This window comes from Brassica oleracea, chromosome C1, assembly GCF_000695525.1.
Source record: "Brassica oleracea var. oleracea cultivar TO1000 chromosome C1, BOL, whole genome shotgun sequence".
NCBI lineage: Eukaryota > Viridiplantae > Streptophyta > Magnoliopsida > Brassicales > Brassicaceae > Brassica > Brassica oleracea.
In genome coordinates this window covers 6,170,834-6,182,603 of record NC_027748.1, presented here as the reverse complement: position 1 = coordinate 6,182,603, position 11,770 = coordinate 6,170,834, and the positions used below count along the sequence as shown (strand labels likewise).

The 11,770-nt window shown below is 39.7% G+C and overlaps 2 protein-coding genes across 3 annotated transcripts in view; both read right to left on the bottom strand.

Annotated features, from left to right (window-relative positions):
- The window catches only part of LOC106343984 (decapping nuclease DXO homolog, chloroplastic-like), a 5,083-nt gene extending 1,953 nt beyond the window's left edge, over positions 1-3,130 (bottom strand). The window contains 7 exon segments of the mRNA XM_013783353.1: positions 1,139-1,263; positions 1,372-1,395; positions 1,498-1,577; positions 1,674-1,752; positions 1,923-1,988; positions 2,079-2,326; positions 2,650-3,130. Coding sequence (XP_013638807.1) covers positions 1,139-1,263; positions 1,372-1,395; positions 1,498-1,577; positions 1,674-1,752; positions 1,923-1,988; positions 2,079-2,326; positions 2,650-3,034 — 1,007 coding nt within the window. The 5' untranslated portion in view covers positions 3,035-3,130.
- A 780-nt stretch (positions 3,131-3,910) lies between these two features.
- On the bottom strand, positions 3,911-6,765 carry LOC106327541 (calcineurin B-like protein 1). Of its 2 annotated transcripts, none has more exons than XM_013765705.1 (9): positions 6,589-6,765; positions 6,076-6,196; positions 5,659-5,741; positions 5,295-5,354; positions 5,050-5,158; positions 4,915-4,967; positions 4,532-4,612; positions 4,305-4,417; positions 3,911-4,203 (listed from the first exon to the last, which is right to left on the bottom strand). In XM_013765705.1, exons 2-9 carry the CDS (start codon positions 6,152-6,154, stop codon positions 4,140-4,142), a joined length of 642 nt encoding a protein of 213 aa, XP_013621159.1. In that variant the 5' UTR covers positions 6,155-6,196; positions 6,589-6,765; the 3' UTR covers positions 3,911-4,139. The 2 variants fall into 2 exon arrangements, with proteins under 2 accessions (XP_013621159.1, XP_013621169.1); XM_013765715.1 differs by having other exon boundaries at positions 6,076-6,190; positions 6,589-6,760.
- Between the last annotated feature and the right edge of the window lie 5,005 nt (positions 6,766-11,770).

The window sequence follows — 11,770 nt, the reverse complement described above, 5'->3', positions numbered from 1 at the left end:
CATTCAACCTATTACTTTTTCCAAAGTAAACACTATAATCCTCGTTTGGTTAGCTCCACAAACTAATCTCTTTGGATCAGTTTACTAAGAAAATATGGATACTAATGTCAGAAAAGAATATAAACACTATCAACAATAAATATTGGCACAAGACTATTTGGTTCAAGGAACATATTCCACGTAAAGCGTTTATATCATGGCTGGCTTTGCGGAGAAGACTGCCAACCAAGTATCGCTTGAGGCGTTGGGGGTTAAATGTCTTCGGAACGTGCGTCCTTTGTAATATGGAAATAGAGACTCACCATCATCTCTTCTTTGAGTGCTATTTCTCTCGCTTGATATAGGAGCCTTTTGCTGCTGAAGTTTGGATTTCTCCTCAGGCTGATCTACACTCTGTTGCAGCCTGGATCAATCAACCTCGCGTCAACGCAGATGCACATGCTACTCCAGTCATCAAGCTCTACTTTCAGTCAGCCATCTATCTGTTGTGGAAAGAGCGTAATGCTCGTGTGTTCACAGCTGTCTCCTCACCTTCATCAGTCATCCTTGCCTCTCTCGACCGTATGATGCGTGATCGTCTCCTTTCTTACCCGACAAGTTCTTCTTTCTCTTCTTCTCTACTTCTTTTTATCTTTCTTGTATAAGACCTCCTTAAGGCTTTTCTTTCTTTGAGTTGTTGTTGGTTGTTTTTGTTTCCTTGATGTAATAAGTTGTTTAAAAACAACAGTGTAACCTTTAAGAAAATGATAATCTTAACATCTTACCAAAAAAAAACAACAAATATTGACTTATTTATGTGAATATATGTTTTATTTTAAATCATTATAATGGACAAATAAAGCACCATAATTTGTACAACAAATTTTCTTAGATTCACCTCATCATACTCACCATTTTACCATTTTAATTATATAATTTTACATGAGCTTCTTCACCCTCCCCGGTTATTTTCTCTTTATTTATAACTACAATATAAAGTTATAAACTATATATATTATAAATTAATAATTTATTTACCCTTGAAGTCTAACTATTAAAAATAGAACATAATTCAATATAGATATATGATTCTATTAATAAATTAGCAGTTACAAATTTGAAATTTCTAGAAATATCAAAAGTAAAAATGAAGACTTACCTGCGGCGATCTAAGTCACTCTGTGGCCTTTCAGGCAGCTTATGCACATCAAGATAAATGGTCCCGTTCCTCTTATGCACACCCATCTCCCACGGTTCGTGCAGGTTGTAAGCAGCGCCCAGTATCTGAAACAGATATACCAAAAGGAAAGCGAGTGATTTAGCAAACAGAACTATGGAGTTAATTGGCTTCAAGAACAAAGCATAATATAAATGTTGGGGGATCTTCCTTACCTTGTTTAGATTATTACGGAATGTCTGTCGAAAACAAAGCAAAAAAAAAAAAAAGAGTATTATGGATCATGTGTTCAAAGTAATGAAACTGGCAGTGAAATGGACTGATAGACAAGCACTTCGTACCACAAAATGAATGTTCTCCAACGAAATGTTTTTTGCTCTAATGCTGGCAAGAAAGTCACCAAAGCCCTCAGAGCCCAGATCTGCCTCAACATAGAGAACAATCAGCAGCTTAATACCTCAAACTTCGACATCTTGCACATGATCTAATAGTTCTCACAAAATATGATAACCATTACCTATTTTCTCAATAAAAGTATCATAACCTTGATTTAAATCCGCTCCAATGTCTTCAGAAACATGACGCTTGAAAAGCCTCTGGAAAACAATAACAAAGTGGATACATATAAGGTATTGTCGATTTGTATATTTCACATATGTATGTGCTTGCATATATACATTACAAGCCAATCAAATAGATAGTTTAGTGGGATGAGGAAAAGAACACGCGAGGAATCAAAAAGTACAACAATACCAAAAACTCTCACCAATCCTCGCTCATCAAAGAACACTTCTCCACCTTCTACACGACTGTAGCTAGTAAGCTCACATGGCTGTCAATATCAAACATGCAGAAACGTGTTAACTATCAATAAGCAAAACGATTCTGCCTCTAAATAATCTAAAACAAGTGTAAACGTTACCTCCTGAAAGACGGTTGATTTTCTAGACAATGTCTCTTTGCTTTTCGAAAGTTTAAGCTCGGAAACAAAACGCTCATCACGCTGATAATTCTGGTATCTCCCAACAAACCCACCGCGGCCTCCACGTCCTCCAGGGAAAGGCCCAGGGCGAGGAAGCAGCCCAGCTCCTCCTCTCCCATTTCCCCAACGCCCACGTCCCATCCCTCCTCTCCCACCGTTGTTGTCATTGCTCCATCCCGCAGGCAAAACTGTCATACCTCATACACAATTCAGTCGCAGCAGTAAGTAGACAAACAAAAAGGTTCCACTTTTACATTTACATAGAGACTGAGCCACAAATAGAAAGTACAAACTTAGTATCCATACAAAACCCAGAAGCCAATTCAGTCGCAACCAGTAAGTAGACAAACAAAAAGGTTCCACTTTTACACAAATAGAAGGTACAAACTTGGTATCCAGACAAAACCCAGAAGCCAAAAAAGACAATTCAGTCGCAGCGGTAAGTACACAAATATAATAACAAACAAAAAAGGTTCCATCTTTAACACAGAGACTGAGAGCCAAAACGTACCAGGGATTGAGTAAGTGCTTAAAGCAGGAGTGTTAGTGTACTCTTCATTATCAGACCCAAAAAGATCTCTCTCATCTTCTTAGTAAGGGTAGCTTCCAATATCTACATTATCGTTGTTCCTATAGCTATCGACTCTGTCATCTCCACGCTCTTCTCTCCCGCCGCTGCTTCCGCTATCGCTTGAGCTGCTGGAATCAGCACCACCACCGTCTCCATCTCCATCTCCGCCTTTAGAGGAAGAAGCTCCGGAAGAGGAAGCTGAGCCAGACGAGGAGGAGGAAGCATTGCCGGAAGAGGAGGATTTCGAACGCGAGGATCGTGAGTCGTTGTCGGAGTCTTCGCCGAACAAGTCGTCCATTGGGTTTTTCATCAGCGGTATATCCATATCTCACTTAAAGGTTTTGGGTTTTGGTTTGTTCTCTACACACACTCCCTTCTGTTGCAGAGCTTCCGATAGAGAAAGGGTTCGGAATCGAGAATTCGAAAGTACTACGGCAGAGCGAGTTTCGCGAGTTAACTCGGTTTTGCTGACTCTGTTGAGCTTTGGGCTTTCAGTGTAAATGTTGAAGTGAATCACTGGATCAGATCCATTTATCAAAGGCCCATTATTTGATTTCATAATAATTTCACCGAAGTTACCAAATAACTCCCTGAACTTGAAATAATATTCGTAACGAACCTTAAACTTTAGTTCGCTTCATATATTCAATCTGAATTCGGCATGTGCCTGTACGAAGTTGATAGTGAATTATGTGCCCTCTTGTTCAAGGGATATAATTTATTTTTAACGATTGGTCTGGTCTCTCTCCAGTTTATTGTAAGAGACAAAATTAATGTAATACATTTACAAGAATAAGTCCTTAGAGTATTGTTGTCCCAAAAAAAGAGGTCCTTAGAATAAATAATTCGACACTTGTCTTTCAAATGTTGTTGGGATTCCATCTCGGCGCACACAAGACAAGAGGTTTGATCCGGTTTGCGATTAACCCGATAACATGCTCGTTATTTCAATTCAAATAGTTTAACCATACTTCGGTTTACCCCAAGAAGTGGAATTGTTGCTCCTGAAAGTTCGGAAAAGTCACAGCCATTTTAAGGTTCGTAGACCGACAACTTTTTGTTTCTAGCATCATCTCTTTTTTTTTTTTTGGTAAAACTAGCATCATCTCTATATAAATAGAAACTTTGTTTTGCCCCAAAGTCAAGTTTTAACACTTGTATACCACAACTTGGGTTTTTAACAAATCTGAACAAACGTATATGATGTGTGGTATGTACAATACTACAAACTCATTAACACTTCCTAAGTATACATATGACGTACAGGATTGGATTGGTGATACGCTCTTTGTTTTTTTTTCAGCTAGGATTTCAAAACTGTTCTGAGAAGCAAATAGGAACCCAGAAAAGGAAACAATTAAAAGAAAAAAATATATATTCTCTAGTTCTACTGTGTTTGCAAACACTCGCTGGTCTTGTTCTTTCTTTCTTCATGTGGCAATCTCATCGACCTCAGAATTAAAAACAAAGCTCGGAAACGTTGTCGTAATATCCCTGCATAGATTCACGTCTAAGTTAAGAAAACTTATCTCTCATTTTGTTTTCTCATTTATCAATTTTTTTTTGTTTTGCTTCCATAATGTGTAAAAAAGTACCTGAGATATGGGAGTGTCATGATCTTAAGTAATGATGGGTTCTTGTTCACGAAATCTCTCCACTCTAGTCTATCAATCTTTCCATCTTGATTGACGTCTGCATCCTCAAATGTCTGTTTCATTTATGAAAATAAAGAAACATACCATGTTATAACTTCAACTCAGATATATGTGTATTAGCTACAAGAAAGACAAAAAAAAACTTTGTAACTAAACGGACTACAAACCTTATCTAGTATTATCTCTATGGTTTCATCGGCCAACTTCATTTCAGATTCACAGAGAAGGGCAATCAACATTTGCTTAACCTGCACAAAAATATCACACATAATAATGATTTTCTGCAAGGACATTTTAAGCAAGGGATGCATATTCAGAAACATGTTGCCAACATAGTAAATATCTTTCATGATTAGCAATCAAAGCTTGCAAGCATTAAACCTAAACTACAAGAGGACTCTTCTGAACTTTCTTTTACAAGTTGTTTAGACGGTTTGAATACTGGTCTCAGTATATTAAACAGAGGCAGGCTATAGGTCGGTATTGGAATATTGAATTACATAAAATATTGCAAGTGGTCCAAAATATCCAGAATGAATATTATTATTACCTCCTGACGTTCAATGTAACCCGTGCAGTCCATGTCATAAAGCCTAAACGTAACTGACAAATAAAAACGTTGACAAAGAATCAATAAAGCTCTTCATACAAAGATATGAACAAACTCTTTTATGTCACAACTTACAATCAATTTTGTCTTCTAGAGAAGCATTGGGGTGGAACACATTGAGCGACCTTACAAAGTCTCCAAAATCAATTACTCCTTTTCGTTTAACATCAAACATATCAAATATCTGCAAGGAAGGAAGCATAATTGTTTAGTTTAATGGAGGACATAAGTATCTTTTCGATTAAGACAAGAGTTTCTAGGCTCAGATCAATGTTCCAGAAGACCAAATTTGTATAATTCTGAGGAACTTAGAAATTTACCCTGTTAGCAAATATATTCTCCCTCTTCCTGCTCTTGAATAAAGCAAGTTGAAACTCCTCCTGCATACACGTGAAGGGACATAATTAAAAAAAAACAACACATAAGAAACGTGGGCATTGAAAGCCTCATAATTCAAAACCCAAAACGATCAATAAAATAAAGGAAACTCGAGTCAAACATTAAGGGCTATGATACATTGAATTATTGGTGCAATATAGACTAGATTATAGACATATAGCATGGAAGAATCATTATTGGTGAAAAGTCAACTAAGTGGAATAATACTATAGATGAAAAGCGCAAAGAGGAAAAAGATTACTAGAGTGGGGTCACAGAAACATAATTAATTGAATCTTTATGTACCTTGTTAATCAAACCATCATCAACAACCGAGCTGCTTATGCTCTTGAAGAGCTCAAACAATGCTTCAACCTCACTCACACTAACTGGAAAAAATAAACAAAAACAAGCCACACTGCAAGATTAAACAAAAAGTTCCAAGAACCAAACAAAAACATCAATAAACATTTTACATAAACCGGTTGTGAACCATTATTGACGGTTTTTGCATTAAAAATATACCAAGGCAGTAAAACTGAAGCCGGTTGTGAACAGGAATAAAGACTAGGTAATGGTATTGGTAACGAGAATCATGTTGAAACTGTGGAACAGTTTAAACTAGATCAATGAGCAGAGAAGAAGGACAAGATATAATGAAGCAGATGAATTTCATATCATGAAACAAATGAACATGCAAAGGAATCACAAGTAGTAACTTACAGGCAGTCTCGGAGGCAAGCTTAACAGGGTCTTCGTGTCCTCGGAATTCTCTAGCTACCTTTGAGTGGAAGCAGCCCATTTACAGATGGAAACCGCGATAATCCAACGGCTGCTACTGTTACTGCCCATAATCACAAACATTCTTTTTAAAATCTACACATTAAAGTTAAAAAAAAAATCTACATGGAAACAGAACACAAGACTTTGAATAAAACAAGCTCCATTTAAATAGGAGCAGACCAACAAATAAAATTTGCAGAACCGTCTCAGAAACAAAACAGCAACAACAACGAAAGAGAGCAGTCTAGAATCTCTATCATCTTCTTCAAGTCAATATCGTAAATACACAACGTACGTTGTTCGAATCCATAACATAGAAAATATGACATCCAAAAAGTATACCAGAAAACACAATTCCAACCAAGAAAGTAGAATCAAAGAAGGTAAATGTAAGCACACCAAGAAATTCAACTGAAAGATAAATTATAAATGATCAAAAGCAAAAACACTCACCACCACGTTAGAGAACGGCTAGCCGGAGAGATACAGAGAGGGAGAGGAGCGAAAAACAGCAAAAAATAGAGAGAAGGCAGATAGATGATCTGTGTAGAGATTGGTTAACGTTGATGGCAATATGAATAATCTGACGGTTGATAATCAATTTGCCTTTTTTTTTCTTTGGAAGAATTGAGAATGAAGTAGCGGCTGGCTTTATAAAACGGGATGCCGCACGTGGGAAGGTCGTAAGCGCGTGGAAGACGAGTCAGTTTTGGAAGTTAATAGATCCTTCGTGTGTCTTTCAGTTAGACCCCTACCTGAACACACCTATTTCATTTCTGTTCCTTTTCATTCTGTACAATTTCTCTTCTGTCTTTTTCAAAAATACAGTATATATTTTTTCGAAATTACGTAAGCATTCACGAAATTATTAACCGTCTAAAAAAAATAAAAACACATAAGCAATTCAAAAGTTCAGCTAATTCAAATATATATTCTTTCACATCATGGAAATTCAAAGATACGTCCATTTTAATAGTCAAAACTCAAAAAGTAGAAATGGCACCTCACCAGGAATATTCAGAATATACGAAACTCTGTAGTTCCGACTACTATTATATTTTTCTAGGAATTAAAAAAGAACGGATGGCCCAGCCTTTGAGCTAAAAATTTGGAAACTAATGTAGAAAATACCAACAACAAATTCGGGAAACATCATATTTTCTTCGACCGGTCGTAGACCCTGATTGGCAGAGCTAATGATAAAGAAGTAGCTGCTATTGAAGCAGTATGCTGCAAAAATTATATGCTTTTATTAAACTATTGGTACAACAGTAACAGTATGCTATACGAAACTATTGGTATAAAAACGGAAGAAAGCAGACATATTAGATAGACGGCGACGGCGATTAGGGTTTACCAAGACGATGTCTCCCATTTCAGTGGACGCCGGGAATCCTCCTGATTCCCGTCCTCCCACATCTCAATCAACTCCGGGGTCCTCGTCCTCTCCTGCTGCGGGGTCTCCATGGGCAAGCAAGCAAGAGATTGTCGAAGCTCCGGTGGGTGAAGCGATAGAAGGGGTTGTTTCAATGGAGATACCGGCGGCGATTCTCTCTGATCCTAATCCACTCTGGCGATGCTATGTAGTAGGGCATTTCATAGGAGATGCGCCACACGTTGGATCTATCCACGCTACGGTCAATCGTATCTGGACGCAAGCGAAAGGAAGTCCACGTATTGATGTTCAGTTCATTGAGAAGAACACAGTGCTCTTCAGGATTGAGAATGCTTAGACGCGTAGCCGTGTGCTCTACCGAAAGTACTGGCACATCGCTGATATTCCATTGGTGGTGAATGATTGGTCTCCGGAAACTGCATCTGCTCAGCCAGATTTATCGGCGATGCCAATGTGGATTGATTTTAGAGGAGTTCCTAGTAACCTCTTTTCATTGAAAGGCTTGCGGTGTTTATCTCAGGCTGTTGGGAAATTTGTGAAGTTGCATCCCAATACAGAGAGGTGTACAAGGCTCAATGTGGCAAGGGTTCTAGTGGAGGTAAATCTGCATAAGGCCCTTACGGAGAAGATAAGTTTCCTGGATAACTCAGGTAACGACGCCTCAGTGGAGGTAGTCTACCCTTGGCTGCCTTCGAAATGCAATGTTTGTCTCGCTTGGGGTCACAAGGGTGTAGAGTGCAAATCTGCAAAGGTCAAGATCTTGAAAAAGAATGATGAGGAGAAGGAGAGCGCTGAAGATAATATGGGGAAAAGTATGGTAGTAGTGAGTGGTGAGAAAGAGAAGAATCTGAATGTGGTTAATGAGTTGCTAAGGGAACTTGAGGAGATTCCAATTCCACTACCACAGATTGGGGAAGGAACTGAAGAGAGGGCTGCAGAGGTAAGGACGATGGGACTATCATTAGTGGAGCAGACGACCAATGAGTGTGGTATCGGAGCTTTTGTGTTTGAAGGGGAACAACAGAGGTGGTCACATGTGAATGGGAGGCCTCTAAGTCCAAGATTTAATCAGGGAGCAGGTTTAGAGATGAATGATAAGGAGGAAGGTGATGCAGTCATTATATCTCCCTCCAGATTTAGTGTCCTTGCGATCACAGAAGGAGAGGGTGGAGGAGAAGAAAACACAGAAATAGAAGAGGGGGAGGTTGTCTCGGAAGATGACTCTAAAGTGGCACCGTTGAAAGGTACTAAGAAGGTAACCAAACAAGGGGGCACAGCTACGTCAAAGCATGGAAGAAGGAAAGTGGTTAACACTAGGGACCTAAAGCTCATGAAGGTGCAATCCACACAGAAGAAAACTTCCGTAAGGAAGCTATGAAGTCATATTTCACATGGAATATGCGTGGCTTCAACATGTCACGCAAACATAGAGCAGTAAAAAGTTGGGTTCAGGCGGAGAAGCCTTTGTTTGGATGTTTTTTGGAAACTAGAGTGAAGCAGGAGAATCATGAGAAGTGTTTGAAAGCAGCTTTGCCGGGATGGAAAGCTATTACTAATTACGAGTATCACAGACTGGGGCGAGTTTGGTTTTGTTGGTCTGATAGAGTGGTTGTCACTAGGCTACATATGAGCTCTCAGGTTATCACTTGTGCCATTCAAATACCTGAAACGGGGGAACAGTTTATCTGTTCTGCTGTGTACGCTTCAAATACAGAGAGTGAAAGGAGACAGTTATGGGAGGATATGAGGAACACAAGAGCTGCTTATAGCCATTTGAATATGCTGTGGATCTTGTTGGGGGACTTTAATGTTACTTTGGCATCAGGAGAACATTCGAGAGTACAAGATTATTTGGCTAACCAGTCTGGTATGAGGCAGTTCCAAGAGGTGGTTCAGGATTGCAATCTTACAGATCTGGCTTATGTTGGAGCTTTGTTCACTTGGTGGAATAAAAGAGAAGAAGATCCTATTGGAAAGAAGTTGGATAGGGCTCTTATTAGTGGAGATTGGCTACGTTGTTTCCCTCAATTGTATGCTAATTTTGAGGCTGGAGGAATCTCTGATCACGCAAGGTGCGTGGTATATCTCACAGGAACCCAGGAGGAGATGAGGAAACCATTTCGTTTTTTCAATTACCTGGCTGAGCATGAGGAGTTTCTCCCTACGGTGGCGAAGGTCTGGGCTAGTACGAACGAGCTATATCATTCGAGGGCCTCTTTGGGATTATTCCAAAAGAAGCTGAAGCTTCTGAAGTTCGAAATGAGAGCCATGAACAGAGTGCATTATGGTGATCTCCCTGGTCGCACGAAGCAAGCCTATGAAGTACTATGTGTTTGCCAAAATCAGGTTCTTCAAGACCCGAATCCCATCACATTTGCAGCAGCTGCAGTAGCCTCTGATAGATGGAATAAGCTGGCTAGAATTGAGGAGAAATTCTACCGGCAAAAGTCTTGTATTAGATGGCTGTTTGCAGGGGATAATAATACAGCTTTCTTCCATAGAGTTGTGCAATCTCGAGCAGCTCAAAATGCAATTAGAGTGCTTATTTCTTCAACTGGAGAGACTCTCACCTCTACTACTGATATCAAGCAGGAGGCAGTGATGCATTTTCAACGGTTTCTCCAAGTGCATGACATGGGAGGTGAGGACGCAAATTTGCCAATCATCCACGACCTTCTAAACTATCGTTGCTCTACCCCTACAGCCGCTCAGTTGGCCGCACCAGTCTCAGCAGCAGAGATTCAAGCAGCTTTACACTCACTACTTAATGATAAGGTCTCAGGTCCAGACGGATATACTAAGGAATTCTATGTGGCCGCTTGGCCAGTTATAGGAAAAGATTTTGTTACAGCTGTCCAGTCTTTCTTCTTATTTGGGTTCCTTCCAACAGGAGTGAATGCAACGATCCTATCCCTCATCCCCAAATCTGAAAATGCTCAGACAATGAAAGATTATCGACCCATCGCTTGCTGTAATCTTCTCTATAAGGTCATATCCAAAGTGCTTGCCAATCGCCTTAAGATACTCCTGCCTGAAGCTATTGAAGCGAATCAGTGTGCATTCATTAAAGGTAGATTGCTGTTGGAGAACGTCTTGCTGGCTTTAGAGCTGGTGAATGGATACCATAAGAAGACCAACACAAACAGATGTGCTATCAAGTTTGATATCTCCAAAGCCTTTGATACGGTCAAGTGGTCCTTCATATCTTCAGTACTAAGGGTAATGGGATTGCCAGCTCAGTTTATCCATTGGATCATGGTATGTATTTCTACGGCGTCTTTCTCTGTTTCAGTTAGTGGAAGCCTTGAAGGTTTTTTCTCCAGTGCCAGAGGTATCAGACAGGGCTGCTCGTTATCTCCTTATCTGTATGTGATACTAAATAATGTTCTTTCAAAGCTTCTTAACCGGGCTGCTTCAGATGGACGGTTTGGTTATCACCCGCAGTGCAGAGCTGTCCAGTTAACTCATTTAAGTTTTGCTGATGACATCTTAGTGTTTACGGATGGTACTGGTCATTCCCTGAGAGGTGTTATGGAGACTATGAATGGGTTTGCAGAGCTGTCAGGTTTGCATATTAATGCTTCGAAATCTTCGTTATATGCGTCTGGAACTGATCTGGTGGGATTGTATGAAGAAGTTGCACGGCAGGGAATTAATGTGGGAACGCTACCAGTCAGGTATCTAGGTCTTCCCCTTACAACCAAAGCACTTACTAAATCAGACTACGAGCCTTTGATAGACAAGATCAGAAATAGGATGCTGTCTTGGACAAATAAAAGCCTCTCCTTTGCAGGCAGATTGCAGTTAATAAAGTCTGTGATATTTAGCATTGTCAACTTCTGGAGCTCTGCATTTATACTTCCTATAGGCTGCTTTGAAGCAATTGAGAGTTTATGTAGTGCTTTTTTGTGGTCGGGATCTCCGCATCAGACCCATAAGGCTAAAGTGAAGTGGGAAGATGTATGTTACCCGAAGACAGAAGGAGGACTTGGATTGCGCCGGCTTAAAGAATCATCAAAAGTCTTCGCTCTCTCTTTGATATGGAGGCTGTTCACACAATCAGATTCTTTATGGGTTTCTTGGGTGCAACACTATCTGCTGCAACAGAACTCTTTTTGGGATGTCATAGATGATAATAAAGGCTCTTGGATTTGGAGAAAGCTTCTCAAACTGAGACAGTTGGCTTATCCTCTCATTCGAGTGGAAGTAAGGAATGGTGAAAAGGCTTTTTTCTGGTTC

Bases quoted from the DNA above. Each gene is read 5' to 3' on its own strand.
- LOC106327541 (XM_013765705.1), bottom strand. From the start codon at position 6,154: ATGGGCTGCTTCCACTCAAAGGTAGCTAGAGAATTCCGAGGACACGAA. The intron at 4,968-5,049 runs GTAAGTTGTGAC...TTTATTTGTCAG, and splicing joins TCTAGAAGACAAAATTGATT to TTACGTTTAGGCTTTATGAC. The intron at 4,418-4,531 runs GTTTGTAGTCCG...TAAATGAAACAG, and splicing joins TAGAGATAATACTAGATAAG to ACATTTGAGGATGCAGACGT.